General features: G+C 48.5%; 5 protein-coding genes across 5 annotated transcripts; 3 read left to right on the top strand and 2 right to left on the bottom strand.

The window, feature by feature from the left end:
• Positions 1–17: 17 nt before the first annotated feature.
• On the bottom strand, positions 18–2,361 carry KY384_005008 (uncharacterized protein; the record flags this gene model as incomplete). Its single annotated transcript, XM_044813510.1, has 4 exons — positions 18–137; positions 607–1,026; positions 1,074–1,315; positions 1,365–2,361. The coding sequence occupies 4 exons, from the start codon at positions 2,359–2,361 to the stop codon at positions 18–20; spliced, it is 1,779 nt and encodes a 592-aa protein (XP_044669788.1).
• Positions 2,362–4,940: 2,579 nt separating this feature from the next.
• Positions 4,941–5,832, top strand: KY384_005007 (uncharacterized protein; the record flags this gene model as incomplete). The annotated part of the gene is made up of 2 exons (XM_044813509.1): positions 4,941–5,514; positions 5,639–5,832. The coding sequence occupies 2 exons, from the start codon at positions 4,941–4,943 to the stop codon at positions 5,830–5,832; spliced, it is 768 nt and encodes a 255-aa protein (XP_044669787.1).
• Positions 5,833–9,832: 4,000 nt separating this feature from the next.
• KY384_005006 (uncharacterized protein) lies at positions 9,833–10,516 on the bottom strand (the record flags this gene model as incomplete). The annotated part of the gene is made up of 2 exons (XM_044813508.1): positions 9,833–9,930; positions 10,138–10,516. 2 exons carry the CDS (start codon positions 10,514–10,516, stop codon positions 9,833–9,835), a joined length of 477 nt encoding a protein of 158 aa, XP_044669786.1.
• Positions 10,517–12,782: 2,266 nt separating this feature from the next.
• Positions 12,783–13,226, top strand: KY384_005005 (uncharacterized protein; the record flags this gene model as incomplete). Its single annotated transcript, XM_044813507.1, has 1 exon — positions 12,783–13,226. One exon carries the CDS (start codon positions 12,783–12,785, stop codon positions 13,224–13,226), a length of 444 nt encoding a protein of 147 aa, XP_044669785.1.
• A 1,405-nt stretch (positions 13,227–14,631) lies between these two features.
• On the top strand, positions 14,632–17,944 carry KY384_005004 (uncharacterized protein; the record flags this gene model as incomplete). The annotated part of the gene is made up of 6 exons (XM_044813506.1): positions 14,632–15,453; positions 15,550–16,196; positions 16,247–16,685; positions 16,732–17,259; positions 17,316–17,426; positions 17,477–17,944. 6 exons carry the CDS (start codon positions 14,632–14,634, stop codon positions 17,942–17,944), a joined length of 3,015 nt encoding a protein of 1,004 aa, XP_044669784.1.
• Between the last annotated feature and the right edge of the window lie 278 nt (positions 17,945–18,222).

Raw genomic sequence — 18,222 nt, 5'->3', positions numbered from 1 at the left:
TTCGACTCGGTGTCTTCCTAGCATAGATTCCGTAGCCTGATTGGTACAGCGCATTCCACACCTTCAAAATAATGACCATTGATAATGTTGTACATCTCGGACAAGGATTGCGCCCCATCCAGGCTCTCGTGGTCTGTCTTGCTGAATCAATGAGGCCTGTGTGTAGTTCCCGCGTTTGGGAACTCGCCTGTTATGTATTCGCGGTTACTTTCCAGTGGCAGTCTCCGTCCGCGGAACAGTATCCGATGGTCCTCAGTCCGAAGACATCAGCCTGGTATGGCTGTCGTTGACCAGGGACTACTCGAGACTTGTAGCCATTGGCCAACGAGACTAGACGTCTGTCGCTCTTCTCCTCTTAGCGGAGCCTGGCTCTCTGCAAGGCTCGACGCTTGAATGTGCCCTTTGGACATGCATATTCAGGTTGTCCGATCGGCTGAACGAAAGGCCACATTCTGGTTCGGGGCACCTATGCCCTTCCTTTCCGCTGTGTTTCAACGACGTTCGCATGTGTCTTCGTAAATTCGACCGGCGATTTGAAAAGCTTCCGGTGAATGTGGCCGAGCATTCAGGGCACTTGCTGATGCCATCATCTGAGATTGGAAGCACTGTGATCCTGGAGGACGTGGACGAGGCTTGTGACATCCTAGTTGATGTTGTGCCTGCACTATCACAGGTGCTGAAGATAGATGATATAGTGGTACTTCCACTGGTGGCCGTCAGAGGAGTGCCAGTCGAGCTTTGGTAGTTTCGATGTGATGCTGACGAGACATGACTGTTACCGGTCATGGGACTCTTTTGTTGCGTGAGCTCGAGAACGCTCGCATTCGGCCAACAATTCACGGCAGGCATATCAAGATTGTTTTGCTGGCGGGTTTCTATCTCCAAGGCGATGGCAAGTACGTTGTCCAGATGTGCCACGTAGTATGGAGATCGCCAATTGGAGTCTACCTGCTGCATTGCCCAATTGCAATACAGGCTGACAACAGCCTGGAATCTCTCGTAGAACTGAGATGTTTTTGAGTATAACTAAGATTGTCAGCTGATAAACGATTCAGCAAAGATTCTGTACTTACTTTGCCTGCGTATAAAAGCGCCACTTCGACTTCTCGTGGATCGCGTAGTAAGCCCATGTGTATCTGGAATTCCGCATCTAATATAATGTCGAAGAGCGCCTCGATGCCCTTCGCAGACTGAAGAGGTCGGATCAGATGGTCCACTAGATCCTGAACGTTGCTCTCTTTTTGCCGCGCATACCAAGCAAAATGACCTGGCAGGAGAGCACTATTGCGTTCCGAAATTCGTGTATATGCAAGGCCTATAACTTGTCAACAAATTACGGGAAACGAAACATCTTGCATCCGTACCGTCGAGGAAGGTTACACAGCTCATGGTGACTGCACCTTCTCGTAATGCCTGTAAAGCTTCCCGTGGATGGAGCCTCCTGTGCCCTTTTCCAAAAGCCCCAGAACTGACCGTCGCTTCTTGCGACGAGTTGTCGGTCTCTTCTAAAATACAATTCTTATCGTCGACTGCATTTTGGCCAGTCATGTAAGACGTTGAATGAATTGTAAGGCTATTCTGAAACTCGTCGCAGCAGGCCAGACACTCCAATGCTTGTTTGAGGTTACATTTTTCGCTTTCGCTCTGCAGAACGTGCTGCCACCGGAAAGCATCAACAAAGAATGCTTTCCAGTCGTACAGGTCATCGTTCTGATGTAAAGCATACGAGGCAGCACAGGCGACGAGTAGTAGTGCAAGAACGTCTGTAAAATTGTCCGGTAGAATGTCCCTGAACAGTGCCTGAAGCGAACAAACGCCTCTCTTGAATAACTCAGGTGCAGAAAATGTCATCAGGCGTGTACTAGAGTCAGAGGACTGGTTCATTCTCTCCATCCACTCATTACTCAGAGCGAAAACTAAGAGACAAAGCTCTTCGACCTGAGCCTCTGTGGACTCAAAGCTGCTGTCTTCTAGCATCGTGAAGCTCCTATGCCCTGTGGGCCGACTAAGATGATCAGGAATAGAATAAGGGATAGTAGGAAGTCCTGCCTCTGGAACCAATACTCCTTGGTCTCTAGTGGAAGAAGCGCGTACATCAGGGAGGTTCGTTGGGCTATGAGTTGCGCTGGTCTTTGCATCAGGACTGCTGAACGGCATTGAAGCTTTCGAAAATGAATCTGATGGCTTGGTGGTGCCCGAAGCAGGATGCTCGATTTGTATTTTAGTTGTACTTGAGGCCATTCCCGAGGCAACTGAGGTTGGAGAGTAAGGCGGTGACAGTGGCGAGACAAGCTTGAAGTCTACTAGCATATCCTCACACTTCTGTAATTGTGTCGTATTGATAGCAGGAAGTTCGACCATCGTGCCATTATTGGGATCGTCTAATTCACATATTGGGACTCCTTCAGAATTAGATAGCTCATCCGGAGCCAGGTTGCTTGGGCAGTCCGCAACACCGCTTAATGGTATATCTTCTGTGCTTGGATTAGAAAGCAATCTGCAATAGAAGGAAAGGATTTACCTTCATAGAATGTATAGAGCGTCTTTCGCAGATCATCTACGCCCGCAATATCAAGATCGCGCAAGAAGTGATTGTGTGTATTTTGGCCTGAGGATGTAGAAGGTACCACGGGGACAACCTCTGGATCTGTTGAGACCGCCACTTGCCGGCGTCTACTCTTTCGAGCCTCTAGGAATTGAGGTATTCCTAGCGAAGGCAAGTTATCAGAGTCCTCCAGTATAGAACCAGCACATGATTTTGCCCGGCGCCGGCCAGCAGAATCACTGCGACCAAGATGCTTGAAGAAAGTCACCGCACGCTTCAACCTCGAGTCTTTGGACTGTATCATGCTGGTTGGACGACTCCTCCTCTGAAACTCCGGCATAAATCGCTCAGGTCTTGCGCAGTCAGGACACCAGTAGAAACCATGATCTAGCGCGGGGCACACGGGCAAGTGGTTTAACATAGATTCAGGTTCATCATGTTTCTCCCTGCACCACAGTAAAGGACACTGGATTTCTTGTGCCAGATCAGAGTCCTCTGCTTTCTTCCGACATGACTTGGCAGCCCAGTGAAGGAATGCCACCAAGCAGGCGTCCTGTGGAAGACAAGCGTATGGCTTTTCCAGGAGCCTGGAATCAGCGTAAGCTACCAGTCTGGTGGTGATATCAGCTGAGCCTCTGAGGATATGTGCTGCTGCCTACTGACGCGCAAGGCAGTTCAAGACTCTCTTGGCCGAAATCACTTGTCATATTGATAGCATCGACAGTAAGATGTTGTAGCAAATGGTGTTCTCTCATAGACTACTTGAAATACAGAATATGCTTAAGCATTGGTGAGGTCAAAATTAAAATCCAGGACTCTCATTTCATTTCTAAAAACATGGCAGCTTGAAGGACTACAACCTCGTGGTCCTTCGTCTTTCGTCTAACACAAAGTTCTGAGGAGTCAAGGCAACATTCGGGTGATCTTGCTCTCAGACGAACCCTGTCGTCATGACGTGCGGCAGTGATTGGATAATGCATTCAAGCACTGCGGTCCCGGAATACTCATAGCGGCGGACTCTTATCCTCACAAGGCTGCGTAGGCATCATTCAACCCAATTGGAAGCCTTCGGGTACGGATCATCCCTTTGGGCTGAGGCTTTTTTTAAAGTCTTCCAAGAGAGACTGTGCGGGCCATAGTACAGTGTCCCGGGATTGTGACATCAGAGAGGCCCCAAAGGCCTAGTACGCAGGCAGTCTTGGGCTTTTTAGCACTACCCCAGCATCGAAGGACGATACGGCCGTCCTTCGTAAGTACGACTTAGCGTGCTGCCTTAGAGTTGACCAGGTTGGACTGGGCCCTAGGACTTCCCTCACCAGGCTAGCGACAAGGCTGCATTATTAGCGAAGTCAGCACCAGCTGAAGCCAAGGGATGGGGGTCCTTTTAGGAAGGACTCCCACCTTCCTGAAAGGGTAACGTCACCGTCTGGGTGACCTCGACTTGGCAATGCCAAAGCGTGCCTACAGCAGGCGTAGTGCGGCTATCGAGGAACTTTCTCCATGCAGGCTTGAGAAAAATGCTGTTCGCGACGACGAATTCGATTCTGACTAGCGCTAATCCGACATACAAACGAGGTTCTAACAAGCCAGGTGATGCCATATCTTTGAAGCCTGGTATCGGCATTACAGGATCAGTGTTGAAAGCCACTTGAAAGACATATGGATCGTCAACAAAACCCATGTTCTCCGCATTGTCACTAGTTGACTCCGTATGCTATTTTTGATGTGATCCTGCGTGTGGAGATCGAGGACCCGAGAAGCATGAAATCGAGTATGGGGTGGGAGGGTGGCAGCTTGGCGGGACAGAACGTGGGCACATCTGCTAGTCCCAGATTAGACTAGCATGCAATCCTGACCACCGCCGATTCGTTTCTTCCCTCAGGCACCAGGCGCTAATTCATCACGCGCTAATGAGATGTGCTGGAGTCCGACAACAGGGCGAATCAAAGAGCAGGATCCTCTTCAGCCGCCCAAGCAGCTATCACCATGTCCCTTACGCCGTAAGGCCCTCCGATCTGTTGCGCCACCGAGGGCAACTCACCTTGCTACTGCTGACGCCATGCCTCACCTCAGGAGCGACTGCTACTGCTGCTACTGCTATATCAACAGTCGATAGCATTTCAGGGACGAAGCAGAGTTGCGCATCCTGTACACCTCGTATTACTGTGATTGCGAACCGCGTGGCTTGAGCACACGAAACGTCCCGAGTCGCATGCATATGCCACCGGAAACATACCTAGGACGTTGAGGAACATATCTTACATCAGAAAATCTACGAGAGTGGGGAAACCGTTGGGTCGCGAACCATATGGCTTCAAATCCGCCGCAGCCAGCGAGCTCCCCTCGGCCACGTAATCACCCGTCAAACAATACTCCTCGTCTACAGACTACAAACATGGGCAATCAACCAAAAGCGCGATATTCGTATCAGGAAACACCTGTGGAGATGCAACGATCCGTCTTCCTGCCCTTCTCGAGTCCTACGAACTCCGTCATCGATGAATCCCCCATCTCCGCCGCAACCGCCAGTCGTAGCCCTCCAGGATACGATCAGCTCTCTCCTACGCCTCTGCCGACCGAAAAATCGCACACTCCAGCCCCTCCTCCGGAATCACATCCAGCCTACAATGCCCCTGTCGCAGAGCCTGCAGCGCCCACTCGGCAACCTCAGCAGCCTCCGCCCCTGCTTCAAGCACAGCAAGCTCCGCAAACTCAACATATAGCAATACCCCCTCCAGACCCTCCTGTATCTCCAGGTCCTCTACCTGTCAAACCTCGAGAAAACCCTCGAGAAAATACCATGAAACCCGCCGCAGCATCACCTCCACCGCCCAAATTTGGCATTGATCGCGCAGACACATACAACCCGCACTCCCTCCAGGGGCCCAACGTCAGCCCAGAAAACCATCGGCCGGGCCAAGTCTCACACCCAAACGCGAGTGTCGATCCGCATTGGAAACATGGCCTCTGTGAGCCAGATACAATATGTTGCTTGGGTCTCTTCTGCCCCTGTATGGTCTACGGACGAACAATGTACAGGTTGAGCAGGAAAGCGGAGAAGAAAGATGCGACGGATATGCTGGGGTACGAAAGCTGCAACGGGAGCTGCACGCTCTTTGCGGTGGCGTGTGGGATACAAGGCTTCCTCTCCGCCATACACCGCACGAGGATACGCAAGATGTACAATATCGAAGGATCGTTTGGGAGCGATTGCGTCAAGGGCTTGTGTCTATGCTGTTGCGTTGTCGCGCAGAATGAGAGGGAAGTCAAAGAACGGGAAACGCTGACGAGGCAGCATGCCGGGCCTGTGGCTGGCGCGTATGTCAGTCCCACTGGGGCTATGAGTTATGCTCCTCCGCCAAGATGACAACACCGGATCTAAGAGACTTTGTGAAAGTGCGCGAGAAGCTCTGCGAACGGCCATGTTGGGTTGCCCCACATGAGGCGGACATTTCACGTCGTTGATGGGATAGCATCGACGAAGGATAGATCTACGAGCATCTGGGATGAACAGGTTTTGTCCACGCGTGGCAAGGCGAAGAAGTCTCGTCCGTGCCTTCGTCGCCGGAGAAGAACGAGTATATGGCAGAATGGAGGCCAACGGTTACCCCCTCCATGCGAAAGCCTGTTCAGGATGCTACAGTCTGTCATGACTACTTGACCAAAGGAAACAAGCCGAAGACAAGCAGAGCGAGAGAATCTCTCACGTGTTGGTGCATGATTCAGTGCACAGTGTTGTGGAGGGTCATATAAGGTTTTGTAAGGCTTGTACAGACGTTGTTGGGTTAAGATGCCGCTGTCACTTGCCCGAACCTTTTCTTTGGATTCTTGGATTCTTGGATTCAGGTGTCGTACATACCTGTATATGTATCTGTATGTATACATTGTACATGGAAAGTTGGAATTATAAGCTTTGCGGCGTTGCAATCTACGCTACGGCATCTTTCGTCAATTTACCACCTCTTATCATTCATCATCGTCCTTCCTGCCCCTTATCAAATACCTCATCGTTTTCTAGCGGCCTTGTCGCCACTGAAAGATAAGCGTTTTCTGGTCTGCACTTATGAGATAGCAGAGCTCAAATAGTAATTGATTCTGATATACGTTATTGATGGATGGGCTGGCCTCGGCGAGAAATTAAACGACGACACGTCATCCCCTTCATTAGCAGAGCACAGCGGTATCGACCAATCAGAGACACCTAGCTGCCCCCTTTTCTCATCTCAATCCCATTTGTTCCCCATTTCGGAGAGGCCTCGTGCTTGGCATCGCCGACCCGCAAGAAGACACACCTTCGCACAAAACGATGAGGTCTACGTTCCTTGGGCAGAATCATGCTTGTACAATTCATTCGCAGATGCCCTTGTTGGAGGGCCATCCGACGACCATAGGTCTCGTGACGGCCTACAATTGGCATTAGTGTGCTAGCGTTTGCTCGGATCCATTATTACTATTACTCATCTCTCGGATTTGGGGCGTCGCAAAAATTGCACGCCTTTCTGTGTACGGTAACACTGTTCAGCCTTGTGTCATTTTGGTGAATGAAGGAGGGTGGTCTTGGGATTTGAATGGCTGGAAAGAAAGGCTTAGCATGGTCTTTCGAGCGGCCTCCTCCTCAACTGATGCCTGGTCCCTCCCTGTTCCTGTCCGATGCCCGTTTTGAACGCCAAATCAATATAGCCCATGATAAACAAGCTCTCGCAAAAGCTCAGCCTCATGAATGCATCATCATCCTTCTTGACTTAAGGTTCAAGAAAATGCTTCTCGACCCTCCTCCATTCACCAGAAAATGCATCTCCTCCCCACCCTTCCCTCTCTCCTTCTTACTTTAGCTTTCCACACCCACACCATCCTCGCACAGCAAATAACAGCCATCTCCCAAGCTCCAGGCTTCTCCTCCCTCGCGTCCTGCGCCCAGAACGTCGCCGTCGCTGTCATCGATGACTCCACCAGCCCCGAGTGCCCTGGCGGATCTCCACCGAAATGCTTCTGTGGAGCAGAAGCCGCCAGTCGAGAATACTCTGATCAGATCTCGACGAATGTTCTGAATAGCTGCTCCGCTTCCCCCAGGCCCGAAGCAACACAGGCAGCGAGCGTGTTCGCTGCTTACTGTAGTCTTGGGATTGTGTCGACGACGGGCTCGTCGCTGAGTACCGCGGTGTCGTCGAGTACTGGTCAGTCAATCTTCGCCTCGTTGGAGATGTCTTTGCCGTTGACTGATTAATGGGTAAAGGTAGTGGTAATGCGGCAGCTCCCTCGTCTTCGACGACGGCATCTACCAGCACTACGACATCCAGTTCTGTCCCTTCCTCACCTACCTCTTCCAGCCGATCGAGTGGCTGGGCTGGGCTTAGCACCGTGGCACAGATATTCACCATTCTTGGCCCGATTATTGCTATTGCGATATTTGGCTTAGGCCTGTGTCTAGAGGCACGAAGGAGGAAGAAGAAGAAACTTGCCAACACCAAAGCGTAGATAGGACAGGAAAGCCAACATTCATTGTCGCGTCATTCTTGTGTACTTCGAATCTATTATCTGGAAGTCATTGGACGCTTGCTGCACTGCTGCAGAGCCACATATTCCATAACGTTGGCGGTGAGGCGTTCGGTCTGCGTGGGTCGAAGAGCATGGTTTTAAGGAGGATTCTATTGTTGAGGTCAAGGGATTCAAAGTATTGGGGGTTATGGGGACCAATGATGATGTCGAACATTTCTTTGTGAGCATGGCGAGCGCCTGATCTTTTCCAGTCGTCATGTGATTTGAACCCACCATAAGGCTTTAGGTGGTTGGGTACCGACTGATGAGGCTCGATGTTCTTGCTGCATACGCCTTTTGGTAAGAAGCCCACGTGATTGGCTCATCAGCGTCACCAGATAAACAATCCCTAATACGGAAATTTCGATTCAACCATATCTGTGTCGGACTAGTAAATCAGGTCATGGGAAAATTACACGCACCTGCTATTTCTCTCATCGTGATCAGCATCTCCTGTCCCTTCCAGAAGACCCCTACATATCAGCTTAGCTCTTCAGCATCATTGCCTGTCACTGAGACCTCAAGAAAGTCAACAAGTTTGCCTCAGCTCTCTATGATTATGCTGATATTCTTCTCGGACATACTCTTGCTATCGATCTTCCTGCTTTTTGCTCCGCTCTCTCACCCACAAGCAGACTCCAACACCATGACCATCTCAGGCGCACTGGATTCTCGGAATCAGCGCTGCAATGGTCAATACTGCCTCATGGGCCTCGCCTTTACCCTGGGCTGTGAGTCTCCACACAAGAGTGCCTGCGTGTGCGCTACGTATCTCCGTGATGAGGCTACCAATTACCATGCCAACACTGACTCTGCACTCTGTCCGTAAACGCTGAAGCAAGTGGAGGACCGCTGTGTTGTCCGTCTATGATAAGTTTTGCGCGTTAGTGGGTTCCTCTTTGATAGTGATGCAAGACGCGCCCAGGTTGTCGGTGATTACAGCAACCGAGCCTCCGACGATTACTGCGACGGAAGCTTCGCCCGGATGCTTCTTACGTTGGCAGGCCTCGTGGGGGCCATGACACGCTTTCTGAGGACGCGAAGATCGGTCGTCGGACTGAGCGTTCCGATTGTATCATTGATGTTGGACGCGGCTGCTTACTTTTGACCGCGCTGTGCCTAACCAGCCGCTGTGAATGACCAATCTGGTTTGAATGATGTTCATGATCAAAGAATTAGTAATCATCAGCAAGAATTGTGTTTCACTCGGAATGGAAAGTTAAATATAAGCTTTAGCTCCTTTGACTGACGATGAGGACCTCTGGAAACGTTGTTTGACAGTATCGATGTATTCGGCGGTGGTGTAGTTAGCACGTTCATCCTATTGTGCTCGAAATGAGATGATGTCCGTATTATCTCAGACCTGAGCAAATTAGGTAGAGAAAAGTCAAAAGCAGACCCCTATGTGGAACATGGAAGAGCGCAAAAGGCAATGGGGCATTCTTGAATTTTATGTATCTGTGAAATATTTGCCACAGCTTGTTCACAATTGAGGAGAGAAGGGTAAGGCCCCGAACTCGTATATATCAATCCTCATTGGAACACCCCGCGAATGATTTTCATTGAGATATTTAAATTGAAATCCATGTCAAAGAAGCATTTCAACTCAAATCTCATTACCAAGCCATTGGGTATCGGTGAGGCCTGCTTTTGTTTGGCACAAGATTATTTCAGATCCTCGAGGTATCTACGAAGTTGCGTGAGCGAGTCAGCAAAGAATAAAAATTAGGGTTTTATTGCCGAAGATGAGCCTTACTCCTGCTCCTCCTCATCATAGTGGTCATGCTCGTCAACCTGATCGGAAGCGGATGTGACGGTCACAATCTCTAGTGCGAGAGGATGCGTTGAATCTAGCGATTGAGATGATCAGCACGATCTCCCTGCTCAAGCGGACGAAGAAGGAGAAGGAAAGAGTAGATTTACCAATGTTGCCTTCTGGCTTCTCATAGATTGGTTGACCATTGGCGGGGTATCTAACCACGAGCTCTATCAAGTGAATATTGAGTCAGTTCCACCTGATCGATTTTATTGCTACAAAGAGCAACGCGTCGACTCACCACTTCCCACTGAAACTAAATTCAACGTCTGCTTGCCAGCATTATCAGTCTGCTTCACGGCCACTAGATGAGCCTCATTTCTGGGTGTCGCTTTGCCAAATCGCAAAGGTATCAAAACTGGTGGGAAGACAACATGCACTGGGCCAAGAAAAGCTTCTTTGTCGTCTGTGGTGAGATGTCCGTCTGTGAGCTTGAATTCTGGTAGTTGAGTTTTGGGACGGGTTATTGCAGGCACATAAGTCCTGACGTTCTGGTCATATTTCAAAATTACAAAGAATTGGTCCTGGGTCTGGAGGGTGAAAGTGTCGTTCAAGGAAGAATAGACATCTGCAGTGACAATTGAACTTAGCAGGAAGCTAAGTCCCACAGTAAGTAGCATTCTTGGAGAGTGCATAGTCGTCAATGTAGGTAGGACTGAGTCTGAAATTTGGATCCAGGGAGTCAAGGAAGTATGGCAGTACGGTAGGAAGAAATCAAGGAGTGAATGTCGCGAGCAGCAACTTTATACCCATTTTGGACCTGGGGACCTGTAACCACGTGATGGTCTAGATTGTTGTCCACGTTAGATACAACATAAAGGTTACGTGGTAGGAAACAAAATGCGGCAAGCTCCTATGGACTGGCTTTCACTCCGATCCGAGCATTTCCGTACGGATCCCTCGCATATGATCGACACACGGACTCAGGGGGTCCTCCGGCGTGTGTCATGAAAAGCATGATCTGCGGTGTCTCGCCGTTGAGGGCACATTGAGTTCGTTTCCTCCCACAAAGAGGGGTTGCTGACATCAATCTCCAAAAGGTTCATAGGCAATAGTCTGTTTTGCATTGAGAAGAGCGTAAAATCTGGTTGAGCCGTCGGTTCAAATAGGATCGAATGAGGGGCTTGAGGCAACAGGTGGCTGAGTGAGTTGCTGCGTTTGCAATCCTAGGGTGAAGTATGGTCGAGGAACAATCAAGCTTGGCACGAATGATTGGCTTGCCTTAAGCCGTTGGAATTGCTCGCTTAAAAGTCGTTCCTGCAATATGCACCTTCTGACTAGCTTGACTTTCGGTGACCCCCGATGAGAATCAGAAGCTCGCATGGCCGGGAGTACTGCATTGGTCACTTCTAATGCTAGCAGATTCAGGCATGATGGTAATAATCAGCCAATTGGACGGATTAGATATCCAGGAAGAAGCCTACATGATGGCTTCGGCACGATACATGCCAGTCTCCGGTCAACATTTTGTGGGAACTTGCTGCCATGCTCCAAAGCCAAGCGATGGTGCATTAGCGGAGGAAGATTTCCCCACATGTGCCCAATCCCGAGGAAAGCCGGTGATTAGTGCTGCATTTGACAGCTGTCAGTCCTCACAGTAGAATCATGGCTGATGATGGCTGCATTAGCTCACAATGAGACGATAGGAACTCTCCACATCTATCTACCGGGTGTCGAAGAAGCGATCTGAGCACCTGCAGCGACTGAGCTCGGTCTGGAAGCCCTTCAGACCTAGAACTCTCAGCATACTTTTGACTTTCTCCACATACTGCGCACACAGCTTCGATAGACTACCGAAACCCTGGCGCATATTAGTAATCATATGAAATCAGATGGCCCAAAAGCTGTAGAATGACTTCCTCGACGGTAAAGGGGTTATTGAGCACTGACAGGCGGGTCCTAGAAGTTGACGTGAGACGTGACAGCGAGAGAGAAAAGGCATGGAGCAGCATGGCGGGTGAGGAGAGTATTGCGTAAAAAAATCGCCATGTGCCATGGAATCTGATATACTGCAACGTTCCAAGCTAGGCAAACATTCGAGAAAGCAACCGAAGTCGTCTCTAACGGCTCGATAATGTAGCTTTCATTGAATTCCACTTATATTGCTGCTCCAGGATTTTGCTCTGGTCCTAGTGTATAGTATAATTATTGATGAGCTTTAACATTTTAGTTGAGGCGACTTCGACGCAAGTCGTTTTTGGAGAGGGCGATCTATTCAAGTAGTAAACTACTTACCCACAGAGGGACCTCCTTCTATTTCGGTAGGAGCATTTACCATTTACATACCAGTCGAGCAAATGCCCGTCTTGTAATCTTTTGACCCCTTGGTAAAGGACCATGAGTCACCAGATAATGGTACTTTACAAAACGCTGATGGCGGTGTGTATCTGGCGACACAAAACTGACCAGAGAGGGACCTTTGATGCTACCGTTGCACTCCTGCCACAAACTCCCAAAAGCATCATTGTATAATGTAGCATAGACAACGTCTCGGTATCAAGAGGGGGGACAAATGGCAAACGCTATACGCGACCTGTCGAAGCAAACTCGAAGAGCGTTCAGACCTTATTTTTCGAGTCGTCGTCACACTGGAGATTGGAATATCGATAAATCGAGGGGTCGTCGTGTAAATGACACGTGTGGTTGGCGCTAGGCCACTAGCGGGAAGATGTAAGTATTTACAACACTATCAATTTTACCCCCCTTCTTGTTTCTCTTAGCAGGACATTACATGAGGACTCAGGAGAGTCTTCGTGCTGCCGGTTCAAGCGAACTATAGCTTCGTCAGGCCACTGCGACCTGCAGCCCTCTACATAGCGAGGTTTAACGATCTGTTTCCTCTTTTTGACAACTCCTTGAAATACTTATCCCCTTTTCGTACTCTTTATGGCGATGCCTTCCATCCTCGCCGCGAACACGAAGCTTCGAAGCAAACGTGGGTCACTCAGATACACGAGCGTTGACGATGAACCAGATGCTGAGTGGCATAATCTCGAGATGTTCTTGACGGATACTACTATCGAATACCACGCTATCACGATCAGTCAAAAGTCAAGTGACAAGAAAGCCACATGCAGAGTCATCTTTGAGCCCGTTTCTTACGGTCAACTGACGGTAAAGCGTGACAACGAAAGAGCAATAGTCATGACTTTCAAAGTGTATCTCACTCCAATAGTCGAGCTTCTTGGCGAGAAGTCTTTCGAAATCAACACCTTGCCTCTCGCTCTCGTCATTGTCACAGGTGCAAATCACCAGCAACAGGATATTCTTTTCTGGAATAAAGGGTGCAAATCGCGGCGACGACTTGATGATTCGTCTATCAATCTGTAAAATGACAAGGGGCCTATCTACACAGCCACCGCTCTCGCCTCATCAAAGCCCTCTCAATCCACCGTAAAGCCTCTCCCTGTCGAGACAATCCCCTCTCATCCCACAAGCGCACCTTCAATTACCGCCCTTGTGGAGTCACAGGTGTCTTTTTCCTCCCCCACATCGCACTTAGCCAAAGATCCGTCAGTTGATCAGCAGCAAGAAGTGATCAATCGGAGGATTACGATGGTTGTAGCACGGCGGAGACAGGTTACAAAGGATTGTGTAACTGAGCAGAGACGTATTCACAAAAGCGTAGATGAGGTTGCAAAGCTGCAGCTTGAAAGAAGTGTGTGCTGCGGCTGTAAGTGACGCTGTGTAGACACTTCCTCTGGCGATGTTAGAACTGCAGGAACGTCTCTAGAGATGATGAGCATTAATGTCATATTTCACAGCCTAGTACGATTGCCTTTAAGTGTAGATTATGTCCGCCTGTTTCAAGACTTTCTCTTTGCCCTTAGCAAATCTACGAAGTAATCTGAATAAGAAGGCCAGATGCGCCACACAGACCAATTCACTATAGTTACTACCTCCATTCGTCATTATTCAAAGCTAGATAAAAGGTGTCAAATTGACCAGAAAACCGGTACACGTGCATATGTTGGTGACATGTAGGCCAATATGAAGATTTGAAGCCGCCGCTTGCACGGCTTATGATCATATGGGAAACCTGAGTACGAAATGCTAGGTGTTGGATACCAACGAAAGAGTGGAAATGCTACACATCGGGTTTGTGCATAAAAAGGGATGCTTCCTCAGCCAGTATTCACATAACCATCTGCGCAGCTGTGCTAGTACAACAAAGAGGCAATGCCGATCCGCTAGTGTCAACTTGTGTCAACGTTGATATGTTAGGTCTATATCTAAGTATTCGGGACTTTGTGACGAATAACAGATATGTCTTTGGTGATCGAAGCCGCATTAGAGGGAAGTAAGAGGCCTTAAAAGGGTCCAGGACAAGTGAGTCTATATTAGCAGCCTGGCAGATAGCAAAGTCGTTACTGAGTTGGTTCATTCGTCGCAATGTATCGTAAGGTTCAGACCACCTTGAGATACTGTCAGACTGGAGGTTAGTCCTTTAGTTCCACGATCTCGTTTGCGGTGTGTCCTTCCTCAAATTCGTATTCACATTTCAATCGGTTGACAGAATGTGAAGGTTGATTGTATAGAACTACAGTCATTGTCAAATCGACCTTGGTCTGGGCATCAAGTGGGGCAATATGCGTGTCGACAGCTCATTCGCCGGATAGGCGAGCGTCTTGGACAAATCTTCTCAAGAACTTTGACGTTGCTCTCCTCTATCTTCTCAATCATCAGATGTAGACTATACGATCTGCAAGCCTTCATTGTCTCAAAGCCTGACAAAATGATGGCGAATGTCAATATGCCTGACGAAGATCCGGCTGATATTGGGGTCCCTATCCCGCATCCCTCGCAATTAGATGTATCCGGACACCAATCTACGACGTCTGAGCCGAAAGATTCAAATATCCTCATGTCAAATACACATGATCATAATCGTGATAATGTGAATGTGGGTGATGCGAGCCTAGTCGAGCCTAGCGACAAGACCGAAGCCAATTCCCCCAATCCAAATACCCTGACGTCAAGTCCAGCAAGTGCTGAACCGACAGACTTAGATCAATCTGATCCAGATCATGATGCCCCTAAAGTCATTCGCGATGCAAATCAGTCGATGGTAGCTTTACTTGCAGGCATTAGTGCGAGCCTGGAGGATATCAGAGCCATTTCGACGAAGTTCATGAGTATAGTGGATAGCGAGGAATTAAAGGATGCTCGCCGGCAGAACACTCGCCACACTGCTGCTGTGGAGGATCGCAGTGCTTCTAGGAGTATACGGTCAGCAACTAGTCACACTACATCATCCACAAACTCTTCTGATCAGAGTGAAGATGCTGTGCGAAATGGACGAGAGAGACGACAAGGCAGAAGAACCACGAGATCAAGCAGTCGAGGTGAAATTGTAATTGTTGAGGAAACGCCTGTCTTGAGGTCACAAAGATCTAGAGCGCCCAGACAGTCACTTGCTCGACCCCCATCGATAGTAATCGAAAGACGATCACAGGCCCGAAGGGTCACGAACAAGTTTCAAAATCTCACAACCTTAAAATATACAGACTCTCAAGTTGCGATAGTGGAAGTTATTGACGAATTTGAGGACGATGCTGTAAAGGTTACTTTGAAAGGGTATACCCACTTCAAGGTAGAGCCAGGATATTTTCCACACCAGGATCTTTATCGGCAGTTTTTTGGCCGTGCTTAGGACAGTGAGACAGCGAATGACGTTGATAAAGAGAAATTGCTAGATACGTGCTCTGAGTGGTTGAAAGAAAAACGTCTAATCTTCTCGCGTGATGAGCGGTGCAGCTTCGGGTTTGATACAGTTGCTCTTCTTACGCCTCGTGACCTCCAGTACACTCAGCTTCGGATCGAAGAAATAGAGGAGTTTGCTCGTAATTTACGAAAGACAGGAGGTTTCTTTTTCTTCCGGGAAGCTTCCTTTGGGCGAGGCAATAAGATATATAACGGCACGCATGTCTTCAGATGCGAGGATGGTTTGAGAGAGGCACTCCCTAGGCTTTCAGCAAAGCACAAGAATTTTTGCGAGGACTTCCCGGTGGTAAGACCACCATGGCGAGAAGATGATGAGGTCCAGTCACTGAATAACATGGTGAATAAGAGGGAGGAGGCGACAAGATTACAGGAAATTTCCACAAAGCTGGTATACAACCATAGTCATTTGGATCCCTCCGTTCTGTACCACTTCAAGGGATCACCTATTTCTTTCGAGAGAGAGAAAGAATCTGGAACTGTTGTCACGGAAGACCACCTTGGAAACAGGAGCTATGGCTCAGAGATTTGGCAAAGGTTTGAAGATCCCCATGTCACAGGGCCCTGGCGGAGACTTTGGTAGGTGAAAAGCCGTGATGATAAATTTAGAAGCCTGCTGAATTGTATAGCGTACTTACCGGTGTCTCGAATATTTCAAACCTTGAAAGAGATAATATATACGATAAGATACCTCTATTTCGAAAAGATCATAAAATAGATAGGGGTAAGGTATTATACGGCAAAGATGAGATTTCAAGTAGTGAGACCGATGATTGCACGAGTAGCGAGGCAAGCGATGACGGTATCGATATGACATACAATGACCCAGAAGATGAAGGGAGTGAAGACGGAGATGTTGTATTCTTGGAAGAAAGTATAGTACAACATCTCAACTGTGAGCAACTATCAATGCGAAAATACGACCGTAAACGCATCGTCAAGTTCCAATTCTCCTGGTACGAGCTCATTCCCCATGATATTTCTGAAGAATTTCGTTATCTTCAAAGATATTCTGGCAGGCTATATAGAGACAATAAGAAGCGATCGATACAATTGCAATCCTTCATGGTAAGCACTCCAGGTCTAGGAGCACAGCCCCTAATTGATAGAATAGGCAATTGCTTTCTGGCAACAGATTCATGAAGACATGTCCAGAGATTGCCAATATTGGACTCTCATCATCCTCGCGCCTGCCTTCTTCTATCACAGTGAAGGGACTAGTAATTCAGATAAACATACGAGACATTTGATAGCTCCTCTGAAAGACGTGCTGCCAACCATATCTTCCATGCTACAGATGATCATTTCGCGGATCTTGATGCATTGGGCGAAGGTAAGCGGATACATCGAAAAGCTCATTGCTGGCCAAGACACATTTCTGGACGAAGAGCGGCATGATAGCCTTCTTTTCGACGATGATAACTTCACACGATCACGCCAGTATTTCTGGGTCATCAACAGCATTGAGGGATTCGTTTTAATCATTGATGAAACGATCAACCACTATGAAAATGTCAGGAAATGGGTCTGTCCGAAAAACAGGGCGGAGTGGAGAAAGCACGAAATAGGTCTTGATAAACTCAAGTTAATGAAGCAGAGATTTGAAAATCAGAGAAATAAAGCTACCATGCTTCGAGACGGAGTGAGTGCCAGAATTTGACTCTGCCTGCATTTCAAATACTGAAACCTCGCAACCAGCTTTTCAGTGCCAGTTCTGTGTTTGAGAGTCGTCTATCTACCAAACTCGCGCAAAATGTGAGATTGCTTACCTATGTGAGCATCTTCTACCTCCCACTCGCTTTCTGTGCGGTAAGTCTCGAAGTATTCGGCCTTGTAGAGACTTCGCTGACATGTCGCAGGCCCTTTGGGCCATTCCAAACATCACACAGCCCTCAACCCGAACCCCGTTCATTATCGCAGCCGTATTGGTTGGCTTTTTCACATATTTTGTCGTCTTCAATCTCGACGGACTAATCTCATTGGGTTGGACCGCGTATTCTGGGTTCCGTGGCAACCGCATAGAACAGATGTCGACAGATGAGGGGTGGCAGAAACGCGCTCAAAGCTACAGGAGCTTTCAGCCTGACAAAGGTAAAACTAAAGATTCGGAATGGTATATCTTGCTCTATGCCCTTCTCCATCCGTTTAGAAGGTCTCGGGGTCTTGAGGACAGTGCACAAGATGACGAGGAATATTCGTCTTCCGAGGATACATCCATATCTACCCGAGCCTCCAGAACAAGTGATGCGGAGAAAGCGCCAACAAAGCCTTGGAAACTATGGCCGCAAAAATTGCTAAAGAAGATGCAGAGGGATGAAGAGGGATAATGACGAGAACGTAGCAGGTTTGGCGTAAAACACAACATTACAAGTCCAACTTGATGAGAAGGGCAAGTCACCTCTTTTAGAAGGTCTTGACCTGGTTTGAGCGAACGAAATGACAAATCTGGACTGATTAGGCGTACTCCATGTTGAAATCAGATCTTTGACTGATTCGGGACGTTTTATCTGCTGAGAATGGAGGCGCCTAATGCTTGAAGCCATTCCTTTGGTTGACGCTACATCTACGTCTTTGGGAGGCTCTGATGGCATTTGCGCGTGAACAA

This window comes from Bacidia gigantensis, assembly GCF_019456465.1.
Source record: "Bacidia gigantensis strain McMullin 20006 chromosome Unknown contig_244, whole genome shotgun sequence".
Taxonomy (NCBI): domain Eukaryota; kingdom Fungi; phylum Ascomycota; class Lecanoromycetes; order Lecanorales; family Ramalinaceae; genus Bacidia; species Bacidia gigantensis.
The sequence above is the reverse complement of the archived record's forward strand: the minus strand, read 5'-3'. Positions and strand labels throughout refer to the sequence as shown.